The sequence below is a fragment of the Budorcas taxicolor genome, chromosome 16 (assembly GCF_023091745.1).
Source record: "Budorcas taxicolor isolate Tak-1 chromosome 16, Takin1.1, whole genome shotgun sequence".
Taxonomy (NCBI): domain Eukaryota; kingdom Metazoa; phylum Chordata; class Mammalia; order Artiodactyla; family Bovidae; genus Budorcas; species Budorcas taxicolor.
In genome coordinates, this window is record NC_068925.1 from 6,274,363 (window position 1) to 6,288,640 (window position 14,278).

At 57.4% G+C, this 14,278-nt stretch overlaps 1 protein-coding gene across 3 annotated transcripts in view; it reads left to right on the plus strand.

The window, feature by feature from the left end:
• The window catches only part of MAPKAPK2 (MAPK activated protein kinase 2), a 46,339-nt gene extending 34,690 nt beyond the window's left edge, over nt 1–11,649 (plus strand). The window contains exons 2-11 of one of the 3 annotated variants that reach the window (XM_052654256.1): nt 5,903–6,021; nt 6,377–6,516; nt 6,681–6,754; nt 6,999–7,078; nt 7,558–7,684; nt 8,282–8,357; nt 8,716–8,840; nt 9,354–9,439; nt 9,540–9,620; nt 10,131–11,649. In XM_052654256.1, the coding sequence (XP_052510216.1) occupies nt 5,903–6,021; nt 6,377–6,516; nt 6,681–6,754; nt 6,999–7,078; nt 7,558–7,684; nt 8,282–8,357; nt 8,716–8,840; nt 9,354–9,439; nt 9,540–9,620; nt 10,131–10,274 (1,052 nt within the window). In that variant the 3' untranslated portion in view covers nt 10,275–11,649. The remainder of the gene's footprint in view (nt 1–5,902; nt 6,022–6,376; nt 6,517–6,680; nt 6,755–6,998; nt 7,079–7,557; nt 7,685–8,281; nt 8,358–8,715; nt 8,841–9,353; nt 9,440–9,539; nt 9,621–10,130) is intronic. The other 2 variants (XM_052654257.1, XM_052654258.1) reach the window with 2 other exon arrangements.
• Nucleotides 11,650–14,278: the final 2,629 nt, after the last annotated feature.

Below are 14,278 nucleotides of genomic sequence, written 5' to 3' on the forward strand. Positions count from 1 at the left end.
AGCCACAGACCCGCTCCTGTCTGTGACTCCATTCCTGTCCTTCAGTTAGGTTCATCGGTACCGTTTTTCTAGATTTCATATATATGCATTAATATACAGTGTTTGTTTTTCTCTTTCTGACTTAACTTCACTCTATATAGCGTTTTCACTTACCATCAGACAGACTTAAGGAAACTTCAGATGAAGATTTGTGCTGCGAAAGAAAACATAAAGTGCCACTGTTGATAGTGTCGAGGTGACTGAAACCCTTAGAAATCCATTTCCCCTGAAGTTTTCTTCTGAAACATTATTTTAATGATTGAAGATCATATAGATAAACTCCTGAAAAAGCAACTCTGTTGCCTGTTGCTGGGCGTTCAGTTTGTTACTCATTTCTAGTTAAAGTAAGCCAGGCTTAGAATATATATAGTGCTAAAGCTCCTATGATTAGTGCCAAAGGGTAAAATTCTGGGATTTCAGGGTCAAAGAGCTGCTTTGCACTTTCAGGATTGTGTACGTTTTCAGCCCCTGATGGTGGCTGTTGGAATCATGGATACCCTCGGGCATATGTTCTGCCCTTTGCCCTTCCTCGGGGTGGTGGGAAAGGGGCTCTGGCGCAGTGGGAGTGGGGTTCAGACCCCAGCGCTGCTGGGAGCAGCCAGCTCAGGGGCCTCTAGCTGGAGCTCAGTGGCTCTGCTCCTGTGTTCTCCCTCTCAGAGGGCAGCATGCGTCCTCGTGGGCTGGGTGTGCGGGCTCCTGCTGGTGCAGACGGCTCCCCTTGCCCGGCTCCTCTGGGCCCTCCGAGGCTGCTGCTTGCTGGGACTCGGCCCACAGCAGCAGCCCTCCTCCCCAAGTCCTCCTGCTTTCTTCTGGCCTGCTCAGCGCCCAGGTCACCTCCTTCCGTGTGGGTGAGCCTGCCCATGGCAGAGGTGCTGCCCTTCTGTTGGGAGGGCAGAGGTCCTACTCACCAGGGTGCCCCACATGTGGGCACTGCATTCTGTGCCTGAGCCAGGCTTTCGCATCCCTCACTCTGGGCACTCAGTCAGTCGTGGGGAGGATGGATAGCTTCCTTCTCTCTGGACACGTGCACCCTGCCCCCAGCTGTCTGGGTGGTGTGAAGGGGGAGGGAGACCCAGGGCCAACATGCCAAAGCCCACTTCTCCCCGGTGTCCTGGGTGCCCCTGTCCCAGCGCCTGGAGCCGCCAACAGCTCCGTGAATGAGACGCATGTGAGCGAGGTGCCCGCTGCCCGACCCAGTGGGGCTCGTGTGGGGGTTTGGAGCAGAGCAGTAACAGCACCGATGTGCACGCGCTGGTTCACTTGGCGCAGGTGGGCGCTGTCGCCATCCTGTTCAGGAGGTAGGCCGAGGCAGCGAATTAGATCGCAGAGACATCACTTGGCCACAAAGGTCCGTCTGGTCAAGGCTGTGGTTTTTCCAGTGGTCGTGTATGGATGTGAGAGTTGGACTATAAAGAAAGCTGAGCACTGAAGAATTGATGTTTTTGAATTGTGGTGTTGGAGAAGACTCTTGAGAGTCCCTTGGACTGCAAGGAAATCCAGCCAGTCCCTCCTAAAGGGAATCAGTCCTGGGTGTTCCTTGGAAGGACTGATGTTAAAGCTGAAACTCCAATACTTTGGCCACCTGACGTGAAGAGCTGACTTATTGGAAAAGACCCTGATGCTGGGAAAGATTGAGGGCAGGAGGAGAAGGGGACGACAAAGGATGAGATGGCTGGATGGCATCATCGACTCAATGGACGTGAGTTTGGGTGAACTCCGGGAGTTGATGACAGACAGGGAGGCCTGGCGTGCTGCGGTTCACGGGGTTGCGAAGAGTCAGACACGACTGAACGACTGAGCTAGTAGATCAGGAACCTGAGGCACAAAGGGATTCCCCAACTTTGCATGCTTGGCGAGTGCTGGAGCCTGTGAGGGATGGTCCCCGGGGACCTGGGGCTTGTTCTTCCTGTCTTTCGCAGATCCGCCTCGCTGGTGAGCAGCGCCCAGACCCCGGCCTCTGTTTCTTTCCACTTCTCTGGCTCACCTAAGCGTAGAATGCTGACCCCCCCACCACCACCCTGGGTTGTCATGTGGTCCCATGATGGAAGATTCACTTGGTGAGGGATATGAGGCAGACCGTCCTTTTTTGCCTCCAGATTCCAGCGAAGACAGAGGCATGGAACAGTGTTTTGTTTTGGATTAAAAAATTTTTGGAATTGGAGTATAGTTGATTTACAGTGCTGTGTGAGTTTCAGGTGTACAGCGTAGGGATTCAGCTATGTGTATGTATAGTCACTCCTTTCTGGATTCTTTTCTCACATAGTTTATCACAGAATACCGAGCAGAGCTCCCCGTGCTATGCAGTAGGTCCTTGTTGACCGTCTGCTTTATATATAGTAGTGTATATCTGTTAATCCCGAATTCCTAGTTCATCCGTCCCCTTCCCCTTTCCCCATTGGTAACCATAAATTTGTTTTCTGTCTGTGAGTCTTTTTCTCTTTTGTAAATAAGTTCATCTGTATCATTTTTTTTAAGATTCTACATATGAATGATGTCATATGATATTTCTCTTTGCTTCGCTTAGTGTGATAATCTCTCTGTCCATCCGTGTTGCTACAGATGGCATTACCAGTGTATTTATGCACCACATCTTCCCTGTCTTGGCTGTTGTAAATAGTGCTGCTATTGGGATGCACGTATCTCTTTGGATTGGAGTTTTACCCTAGAGGCTCCTCCCCAGGCAGCGGGCACTAGTCTGGTCCTGCCTCCTGGCACACCTGTAGGCAGGTGGCCTTACCTGTTGCACTGAAGTTTAGCACATGTGACAGTTAACCTTCTCCACTGGGGAAGGGAATTTCAGAGGCAAACCCTGGGGGGCCCTGGCAAGTCACAGTATCCATTGCAGGCTTAGCATGGGCTTAAAATGTTTTATAATCCCCTCAGGCATTCCTTGTCTCCGGGCCTCTGGCTTTCTGGTGGGAAGACCCTTCCTTCCCATGTGGGTTTGGGCCTTGGTGTGTGCTCACTTAGAGAAGAAAATGGCCCTTCAGCTGTGGGCCCTCAGGACTGCGGTCTTGGGCCTTTTGGCCTCTCCTGTCCTTGTCCAGGCCGACGAGGTGGAAGCCTTTCCATGTGACTCTCTTGGCTCCTGGTCAAGCCTATTGCGTTCCTCTGCTGGTGGCCCCTGGCGGCGCACCAGAATCCTGCTTTCTCTCCCTGTCGCTCCTCGGGCCAGAGCTCAGCACCTCCCCTGTCGGTCTCTGCTCAGCCCAGTCCTCCAGATTAGCACGTTCCTGCCAGCCTCTCAGCGCGTCGGTGCCCCACAGCTGTCCACACAGCCTCTTTGGCTCTTCATGGCTCTGCCCCATGATATCAGCCAGCCTGGAAGCCTCACCGGGTTGAAGGTCTTGCTTTCACTGTGGGCTGATTTTTATATCCATTCAAGGATGTCGGACACAACCCTGGCTGTCAGTTACTGGTGTTCATGGGGACTCTTACTCTGCTTCTCTTAGAATTTGAAGGTACTCCTCTGTCCTGTTTTCTTGTTTTGGCAAGCTGAGAAGTGCAGAACTGGGATGTAGATTGTGTGTGATTCGCAAAGCCAGGTTTGTTGTACGGTGTCAGTCCACCTCCTCTGCCAGCTACGGAGTGAACTGTGTGCAAGTCTGAAGGCGGAATGTGAGCCCAGGCTTCCTGGCTGCACGTTCTCTTTCGTCTGATGCCCCGCACGTTGTTGTGTCTGGGGTAAAGAGAGCAGGCAGGGCCTGCAGTGTGTACTCTGAGTTTAGGAGGGGCTGAGGGGCGTGCACGTGGGTTTGGGCCTTGGTGTGTGCTCACTTAGAGAAGAAAATGGCAACCCACTCCAGTGTTCTTGCCTAGAGAGTCCTGTGGACGGAGGAGCCTGGTGGGCTGCTGTCTCTGGGGTCGCACAGAGTCGGACAAGACTGAAGCGACTTAGCAGCAGCAGCAGCAGCAGCAGCAGCGTGCTCACTTAGCACAGCTGTGGAAAGTTTGAGCAGAGCTGGTTTCTAGGCGGTGGTCATGGGGCTGCAGACACAAACCCAGCCTACGGTCTTGCTGGTGACTTGTAACATCAGGGTTTGTCGGTTATATCAGGGTGTTCCAGCCTCACTCAGAGGTGACTGAGAGGGCTCCTGTGCTGTGGCAGCTACACTGATGGCTTGCAGAGGTGAGCGCCTTTCTGATAACAAAGTGTGCTCAGAGGTTCTTTCATTAGAAGCTTGCAGTGGCTCTGTGAGGGAGGGAGGCAGATATTCTAACCCCTGACTTGCAGATGTGGAGCAGGCTCAAAAGGTGGCGGTCTCTCCAAGGCTGTGCAACCAGAAATGGACAGATTTCAGACCCAGGCCCAAGTGTCTCCTAACTGCAGATCCTTGACCTCCTGTTGCCTCTGAGTGACTGTGACAGCTTGGGCTTCAGCACTGTGTGCCTGTAGGGGGCGATAGAGGTCTTTCTTTTGGGCCTGCCGGGAGAACTCTTTCTCTTGAACTCTGAATTTAGCAGTCTCACAGCAGCTTCTCACTGGGTTATAAGCATTTTCTGTGTGGCAACCATCGCTCACTCCCCTTCCCCCAGTTTGAGTTCTTTCAGGTTGTTCAGTTGCTCAGTCGTGTCTGACTCTTTGCGACCTCATGGACTGCAGCCCATCAGGCTTCCCTGTCCTTCACCATCTCCCGGAAGTTGCTCAAACTTATGTCCAATGATGCCATCCAACTGTCTCTTTCAGACTGGGACTCTTTGGTTTTCACATTTGGCACAACGTGTGGTCCATAGTAGGAGCTCTGTAAATGCTTGTTGAATTGAAATACTTTCAAATGAGATTGGCCAGAGTCTCTTCCTGCTTTTCATAGGGTGTGGGAAGGGAAAATAACCTTTTTGAATGAATGAAGTTGAAGGGAGCAAAACTCAGGATCTGTGCAGTGTCCCTAGACTGCCACCAGGTGGCAGTGTGACCTCATGGTGACTGCTCTCTAGGAGACTGAATTATCTGGGCACCTGTTGGGGGTTGTGTCTCTGAAACCAGTTTGCATTTGGTGATCTGAGACTAACAAGTCTTGGCTTCCACCCCTCCTCTAAAAGTTGCATGGTATCGTGGAAAAGGTTTAGGCTTCGGAATCCACATGGCCTGGATTCCAGCCCTGGCTTCCCCCAGGAAATGAGCCTGGGACACGTTGCTTCTGTGAGCCTCAATTTCCTCAGCCTGTAAAACGGGCAGCTGTTGTACAGTTAGGCAAAGCCCAGCATGTCATAGACCACAGCATAACTGAATGTTAGCTTTATTGTTGGGAGTACCTGTTTGCCTTTCCCCTTCCTGTGTAATCGGGCTCCTCTCTGGCCATCTGATCTTCTTCACCAAGACTCGTGCGCTTCCCAGCAGGTGTCTCAGTGCTCCGCTGTGCCACCCCCACCTCAGGGTAGCCCCTGGTACCAGAGTGACTGTCCTGGCACCAGGTGCCATGCGCAGGAGCCATGCCGCTTTCTCTGCCCCTTTCCAGAGGCCTCTGCAGACTTCCTGCAGAGTGCTACCTGACCAGTGTTGGGTCTTAGTAAACCGCTTGGGATTAATGAAACCGGCTTAGACTAGTCCAATCTCGGCCTTGGACGCAGGTAAGGGAGCCAGGCTCCTTTAATACCTTGGCCATCTGGTCCCTGAAAGAAGAGGGGTTGGGAATAAGGCTCATGTTAAGTGACTTGCTCCAGGTTGGGGATCTATTAAGAACCAGGAGTTAGATCACACTGGCTGGCTCCTGAGGCTGTGTGCTGTTGAAAAGATATGGCTGTGGATTTGGTGTGCTGGGTTTAGGGATCTTAGAGCTTCCTTTCCCAACAGATCTGGAGGCTCCCCTCTCTAGGCCCCTTTCTGCGGTTATCTGGATTTTCGTCAGTCTTTCTTCCCACCCAGGCATCCTGTACTCTCTGCCTCCCAGTGCTCAGCCCTGCCTGCCTTTTGGAGTAGACTTCATGCCTTTAGCTGGGGAGAGGACCAACCGTCTTTCCCTACGTGGTCAAGGGTGGTCTCCGGTCAGCGGTGGAGACCTCACAAGGGGTCACCCTGAAGTTTCTTTTAGAGCAGATAAGAGAGCTGCAGAGCCCCAAGTCAGGCTTGGGGCGGGGGGTGCGGGGCCGGGGCAGAGGGCTGGTGCTGGGCCGGGCGGGGGGCGGGTGGGACAGATGGGCCGGGGCGGGGGGCAGGTGGACCAGGGTGGGGCGTCAATGGGCTGGGGCAGGGGACTTGATGGGCTGGGGCGGACGGGGTGCAGATGGTGGGGGGCAGGGTTCGGTGGCGTGCCGGTGGGGGCTGGCGGGCACACGGGCCGGGTCAGGGGAGGTGCAGGAGGGGCAGCCCCCGCGCTCCCTCAGGAGGTCTGGCTTGCAGATGCTGCAGGACTGCCCCAAGGCCCGCCGCGAGGTGGAGCTGCACTGGCGCGCCTCGCAGTGCCCGCACATCGTGCGCATCGTGGACGTCTACGAGAACCTGTACGCGGGGCGGAAGTGCCTGCTGATCGTCATGGAGTGGTGAGCAGCCCGACCCTGCTCCCCGCCCGGTCCCCTTTCCTTCCCAGGACTGCCGGCTGGGGGCGCCGAAACTCAACATGCGAGTGCCTCGTTCCTCTTGGAGCGCGGTGGCTTGCGCGCTAGTGCGATGTCACGGCCTCGGTCTAACTGTGGCTTTGTTTCAGTTTGGATGGCGGAGAACTGTTTAGTCGAATCCAGGACCGAGGAGACCAAGCCTTCACGGAAAGAGGTAGAAAGGGTCTGTCGCGGGCCCAGCCGGGCAGTGGGGCAGCGGGGCTCCAGGGGCCTGCTCCTGGGGAGGTACTCAGGCCCGCCGCCCACCTGCTGCTCGGGCTCTGCTCGCTCCTGCACCTCGCCTTCTGGGGTGGGTGGGGGAGTCAGGGGCTTTAGGCTTCCCGGGAGGGCTCTTGCCTCAGCTTTTCAAACCTAAGGACGCATCTTGTGACTTGGCTTCTGTCTCCCTGCTCCCGTCTCCTCTGCAGAAGCTTCAGAGATCATGAAGAGCATCGGCGAGGCCATCCAGTATTTGCACTCAATCAACATCGCCCATCGGGATGTCAAGGTACCAGCTGTTTGCACTGCCCACCCAGCCCCCAACCCAGGGGGCCCGGAGGCCGTAGGGGTCAGGGCCACGGTCGCCCTCAGAAGGGTCCCCAGGGTTGTCCTGAGTCCCTGCAGCCTGGCTCCTGCAGCAGAGTGGGCAGAGCACCTCTCTGCCCCGCAGGCCCTGTCCTCTGGGCAAATCCCCCTCCCGGCCGGGAAGCCTTCTGAGGCCGTGCTCCTCAGTTACCCCCCACAGCCCCACCTTTGGTCTGTGTCCCTGTGGTGCTCACTCTGTCTCTGCGTCAGTGTCTTACTCCCACGCCTGCTGTGATATCTGGGGAGGCAGGGGCTGAGGGTCCCGATGGTGTACGGATCATAGGGGCCGGACAGACGGTTGCTGAATGCGGGCGGGAAGGAAGGGAGGAATCGTTCCCCTGCGGGTTTCTGATGGCCGCTCACAGGTTCAGCAGAGATGCTCCTGTCTCTCTCTCTCTATAGCCCGAGAACCTCTTATACACCTCCAAAAGGCCCAATGCCATTCTCAAACTCACTGATTTTGGCTTTGCCAAGGAAACCACCAGTCACAACTCTCTGACCACTCCTTGTTACACACCATACTACGTGGGTAAGTCTGGAGAAACCCTGGGAGCCCGTCTTTGCCTGGAGCTTCTCCCAGAGCCTCCTCTTGCTGGTGTCAGGGCCCCAGGGCCCAGGAGAATTGTGTCTGCCGGCCCTTTGTAGCCTGGTTCTGATGTGACCTGACCTGAAGTAGGCTTAGCAGGTCTCGCTGGGCCTGAAGTGGTATGGGAAGTTATGTGTGTGGGGTTACGGGTGGAAGTTTGTGCACGTGTGCACTTTCACTGAGAAGAGCTCTTGTTCCCGTCAGACCCCCAGGGGGTCAGGGATGTGCCTCTGGTCCAGGACCCCCAGCCGACTGCACAGAGGAAACTCTCAAAATGGGTTTGTCAAACTAAAAGGCAGTCTAAAAGGCTCTTGCAGTTCAAGACTTGCTTTATCTTGAGATTCTGGCCCTCGGGCTCCCCCTGAGGAGGGTCTTCGGGTCTCCTTTACCCAGCCCTGGGCCTGGGCTACAGCCTTCCGGGCCTAGCTGCAGTCCCGTCGTGATGGGCTGAAGGGTCAGGTGGGCACACCACCCACAGAGGGCCTGGGTGGATCCTGGTGTTCCGAGGCCCAGGCTCACTGCCTTCGTCTTTGTTTGCAGCTCCAGAGGTGCTGGGCCCAGAGAAGTACGACAAGTCCTGCGACATGTGGTCCTTGGGCGTCATCATGTACATCCTGTGAGTGTGGGGTGGGGCTTGGGGGCGCGGGCTGGGCAGGCGCGGACCGAAGCCTCTACCTCTGGGGTGAGAGGAAGAGGCCATGGTTAGTGTCCTCTTGTGGATGGGGGTGCCCTGGGGGTCCTGCATGTCCCTTCTCAGTGTTGAGTGGACTCTGACAGCTCATTGCTACGAATTGGCTAATGGGCAGGAAGATGTGTGGTTTAGATACTCGGTATGTTGGATTCCTGGGCCCTGTCCCTGACTTTGTACCTGAATCAGTGAGTCTCAGTTTCTCTGTGAACTTTGCAAGAAGTCCTGGTGTGGGACCTAAATAACGTCAGTTCTGTTCCTCTCTTCCTGCTTCCTCTCGGCTCAGGCTGTGTGGGTACCCCCCCTTCTATTCCAACCATGGCCTTGCCATCTCTCCGGGCATGAAGAGTCGCATCCGAATGGGCCAGTATGAATTCCCCAACCCAGAATGGTCAGAAGTCTCAGAGGAAGGTAAAGAGTGTGCGTGCGTGTGTGTGTGTGTGTGTGTGTGTGTGTGTGTGTGTGTGTGTGTGTCTGTGTCTGTCTGTCTGTCTGTGCGGTCTACCATCAGTGACGTGGCTGTGGGTCTTCACCGAGCCCGCACCTGCTGGGTATGTCCTGCCTGTGTGTCTGTGTCTGTGGTGTCTGTGTCTGTGGTGTGTGTGTCTGTGTCTGTGGTGTGTGTGTGTGTGTGTGTGTGTGTGTGTGTGTAGGGATGATCTCCTATCAGTGATGTGGCTGTAGGTCTTCACCCAGCCCACACCTGCTCTGTGTGAAGGGCCCAGTAGGGCCAGGGCTTGGGACGTGCGGGGCCATCCAGTGGTGGGAGCTGTCTGTAATGGTCCTCAGGGCCAAGCATCTTGAGTGGTCTATGTCCATGCCCCCTGTAAGTCTGGCTTCTCCCTGAAAACTGGGAAGGAGCAGGAGGGGCGGGTAGCCCGAGCTGTCTCTGGGCCCTGTGAGCACCCTGCTTTCCCCCCGCAGTGAAGATGCTCATCCGGAACCTGCTGAAGACCGAGCCCACCCAGCGGATGGCCATCACTGAGTTCATGAACCACCCCTGGATCATGGTGAGCCCGGCGGGCTGGAGGCGCCTGGGTCCACGGGGCCGGTCCCTGCGGGCCCCGCCCCGCTCCAGGTCTTCACCCGGACCCTTTTCTCTGCCCCCAGCAATCGACGAAGGTCCCTCAAACCCCACTGCACACCAGCCGGGTCCTGAAGGAGGACAAGGAGAGGTGGGAGGACGTCAAGGTGAGGGGGCGCCTGGCCGGGGGGCTCAGTGGTGCTCAGGGAGGCGGCTGGTTCTGCATCCTCTCACCCCGTGTCATCTGGTACCACAGCGACTCTGAGCTGCTTCCCCAACCTGGCTGTGGGCAGAGGCTTCTGTGTCAGTGTAAAGTTGGCTGTGGCCGTTTCCTGCTAGCCGTTACATTCTGCCTCTGAAAGGTCCTCTGCAGTCTCCTCACTTTGCAGAGGAGGAAACTGAGGCCTGGGCGGGCCCGGGAGTGGGGGGCGTGCCCTGTTCACAGTCGCCCAGCCAATGACTGGCTGGAGCAGACGTGAGACCAGGTCTCCTGGCTCCTAGTCGGTCCTCTTTGCTCCCCCAGGCTCGCTGGGGGGCTCTGGGCCCTAGGGGGTCTCTGCTGAGCCGACCCTGGGCTCTCCGGCCGGCTTGCCCTCTGTCTCCGCTCCCGCACATCACCCCATCCTCGCCTTGCTCCGTCTGTGGTCTCTGATGTCTCTCCCGGTCGCCACCCCCAGGAGGAGATGACCAGTGCCTTGGCCACGATGCGGGTCGACTACGAGCAGATCAAGATAAAAAAGATTGAAGATGCGTCCAACCCTCTCCTTCTGAAGAGGCGGAAGAAAGCGCGGGCCCTGGAAGCCGCAGCCCTCGCTCACTGAGCTGGGCCTGCTGCTCCGCTGGAGGACAAGCAATAACTATCGACCCGGCTGGATTTTTTAAACAGAGAGACCCAGAGCCGCCTGCTCCCGCTTCCCCTCCTCCTCGGCCGCGAGGGGCCAGGACCTCTTCAGAGGCTGCGTTCTGCCTTCGGTTCCGGCCACCTGCCTGAGAGGGGGCGCCCGGGAGGCTGGGGCCCCGGGGAGAGGGAGCACCGCGCCCTCGATCCTGTGCTCATTTGGCAATTTTATCAGTAATTTGACTTAGAATTTTTACGAACCTTCTTTTATTGTTCTTGCCCTCACTCCCGCCCGTGTCCCCCAAGCCCCGTCCTGTCTGGAGACTGCAAGGGTTTGGGGTGTGTCCTAGGGTGTCTGTGGAACCCTCTTGGGGGGCGTCCTGCGTTGCGTCGCTGGCCCCCTGACCTCCCTGCTACAGCCCCAGGTCCCCACTGGCTGAGGCCTGCCAGGAGCTGCAGACCGTGGGGCCTGGGGCCCGGAGGCTCTGCTGAGCCCTCGGATGTCCCCGGTGTGCCAGACGGATAGGAGTGAGTGTGTGTGCGTGTGTGTGTGCGTGTGAGGGGCCCCTGCCGTGCTCGGAACCGTCTCCCGTGCCCGGGCCCACCCTGCCCGTGCTGGGCCTGCCCAAGTGCCTGGGAGCCTGTCTGGCCCTGCGCCAGGCCGCCCGCCCCGCCTGTATGGGCCGCTCCCCGCGCAGTCAAGGGCGCGTGGAGCACTGGCACAGTGCCAGCCCCGCTTGGAACCCTCCGCCAAGGCGCCGAGCTGTCGAGTCAGGCCTCTGCGCCCCCTTCCTGCCGTTCTTAACCTGCTGGTGTTCTCTCATGTCTGCAGCCGTTTTGCAGCAGGCCCGCCCTCAGCCCACGTGGGTGAGGCTGGCTTTCGAGTGCCTCCTGGGCTCCGGGTTGTCGGTCCGCAGCCCCTTGGGGGCGAGCATGGCATCCCCCCGTGGCCTCTGCAAGTGTCCATGGCGCAGCCCAGCGGGCGGGTGGGGAAGGCTTTGCACCAAAGATGTCCCGACTCTGCCCCTCTCCCACCAGCCGCTCCCTCGCCTCCCGCCCCAAACAACTCAGCGACGTGTCCAGGCCAGTGTGGGGTGGGGAGGCCCCGTGTTAACCTGAGCACTGTGGGGAGGGCCCCCGCACCGCGGTCCCTGGGGCAAGGGGCGGTGATGCTTCAGCTCTCATCTCCCTCGGGCAGGGCTGGGGGTGCCCGGGGCCTTCTCGGGGTGCGAGGGCAGGGCTCCGATTGCCCACAGCGCCTCCCCGCTTCTGACGGCGCCCAGCTCTCAGACTGTTGTGAACTCTTGTCGTTTTGTATGAGCAAAATTGTCTTTACTAAACAGATTTAATAGTTGAAAGGCTTTCTCTCTTCCTTCCTGAGGTTCAGCCCCTTGACGCCCTCCACCTCTCGTCTTCCCACGCGTGGTGAGGGGAGGGCAGAGTCGGGGTATCCTGGGGGAGAGAGGCGAGCCCCCGGCCCAAGGGAGCCAGCGCCCGCCCTGTTGGGGGCCTGGGGGATGTCTCTGGCCTGGGCACGGGCCCTGCAGCGGGGGAGCCCGCGCGCTTTGCCAGTTACTGAATCAGGAGCCCAGCTGCTTCCCAGCCCGGTCTTAGACTTGTTTAGCCATGGCCAGATGCTGACATTCTCAGCCGGGGGTTGGGGTCAGGGTCAGGGTTAGGGTTAGGGTTGGGGCTGGCATGGAGACTCCGGGGGGAGTGTCGAGGAGCAGGTGTTCCTGAGAGCTCCAGTAGGGGGTGCCAGAGGCCAGACAGAAGGCAGAAGCCAAACCATCAGCTGGAAGCGGCCCCGGCGCTCCTGCGAGCATTCAGTCTGCAGATGTGAAGGCCAAGGCCTGGGATATTTGAGATCGCACGGTGAATTGACTTGTGGCAGCGCCTAAGGAAGAAATTGGTTTATTGACCTCACTGCTCTCCCGGCCAGTCAGATGGAAAAGGAGCTGTTGATGAGTTTACCTGCGTTTTCTCACATGATCCTCAGAGCTGTCAGGGAGACAGGCAGGCCAAGATCATTATCCCCATTTTATGAGTGAGAAAAGTGAGGAGAGTGAAGGGATGCACTGGGGGTCCTCCTGCTAGTGGGTTTGGACTAGAACTCAGGGTGCAAGGCCTAGGGTGTTCTTGTCCAAAGACCTCCTCCTGCCTGGAGGAGAGAGGCCTGCTCACCCTGTCATCAGTGGGGTCCCGTCTCCCCTGCCCAGCCTCGTGGCAGAGACAAGGCCCCCACAACCTACCCCTCACAAATCCTGAGTGTGGTTGGCTCCTGCCTTGAAGCTCAACCCATGTCTCTAGAAACCACTGCTCAAATGAGCCAGCGGGAAGTTTTCCTGTCAGAGAAGTCCAGTCATGTCTGCGCTTAACGTGGATATCAGAGGTGATAAGAACCCGGAGAAAGAGGGAATGAGGGGTGCAGGGGTGGGAATTGGGGTTCAGGGGGCCGTTTCCCAGTGCTCTGCTCTCTTTGGAGGCCGTGTTAGTTTCCTGTTGCTGCTCTGATACGTTCTGTGGCTTAAAATAGCACATGTTTAATTGTTAGACTTCTGAAGTCAGGAGTCCGATGGTCCCCCAGTCTGAGATCGACACAGGGCTGGTCGGGTTGCGCTTCTCTCTGAAGCCTTTGCAGCTTCCAGAGATGCCTCCGTTTCTTGGCTTGAGGCCCTCTTTCTCCGTCTTCAAGGCTGACAACGTCACATCGCTCTGATCTCACCAGGAAGGAGCCTCCGCTTTGAAGGACCTGTGTGGTCAGAGGGGGCCTACACAGACACTGCAGTGGCCCTTCACCTCAGTCCTACCGGCAGAGTCCCTTTGCCATGAAGCGGTGTGTTCCCAGGCCCCGGGGTTGGCTGTGAGCATCATGGGGCCGCTGCCCCGTCCCCGAGGCCCATGTCATGCCACCCGCCCCACACGTTAGCCCTGCATTCTGCTTCCTCCACCCGGGCTGGCCCGTTTCACAGCCTGGACCTGGCATTCGGGAAGGGTGGCTAGGGTGAAGGGCAGGAGGGGCCTGGCTTGATGAGAACGGTCTTACCACGGGTGTCTACCCTCTGCAAGCTCCTGATGGTCCACGCTGGCATCAGCCCGTAATTCTCTGCCTCTGGGAAGCACTTTACCTCCTTCTCCTAAACTCCCAGGTGGGGTAGCGGGGAAACTTTTGTACCTAAAGGCACATGCTGTCTGGCAGGGTTGGAGGAGGAAGCAACATAGGATGTGATCCTCGAACACCCTCGAGTGGTGTGAGAGGTAGGGAAGGCCTGCGGACACTCGTGGCCACCAGGCAGGCCTGGTGCTGCACTGGGTGATCCCCCGGGTCTCTTCACCGTCATAAAAACGGCTTCTGGGAGAGTCGGTCTAGCCTCCAGCTGACCTCAGAGAAGTAAAATGAAGAAGAAAACTCAGCCTCAAAGAAGTGAAATGACTCTCCCAAGGCCTCATGACTAAGCAGAGGTCGATCTGACTTGGATCTCCTGCTTCCAAGTTTAGAGCTTCTTAAAAAAAAAAAACCCACCAAAGATAAGGAAGGGAAAAGGGGTCAGACAGGGAGACAGCAGGCTTCCTCTCCACCGGGCACGTTCCCATTTCTGTGGAATGGCGGTGGCTCTTCTCGGCCTTGGGCGTGTTGAGTGCCGTGAGATGGTGGACTTGGACGTCTCATCGGGCTGAGTGACTTTCCTCACGTCTGTGTCCCGCCCTCTGGTGGGCTGCCCTCCCGGGTTTGAAGCTGGGAGTGTCGTCTAGGCTGAAACCACATTCCTGCTCCACTTGAGGCCGCTGGGTTGGTAAATAATAACAGAAAATGTGGGGTTTTCCTCTGAGGGGGTTGGAGACAGGAAACGCGGAGGTCTGTGAGTGACGGGTGGGTAGAGCTGGTGGGCAGAGCAGGTCCTGGGCTGCTCAAGGTGTGAAGGAAACAGCTATTCAAGGGACGAGGGTGGAGCTGATGAGGCCGGGGAAAGTAGCTATCTCCCCAGC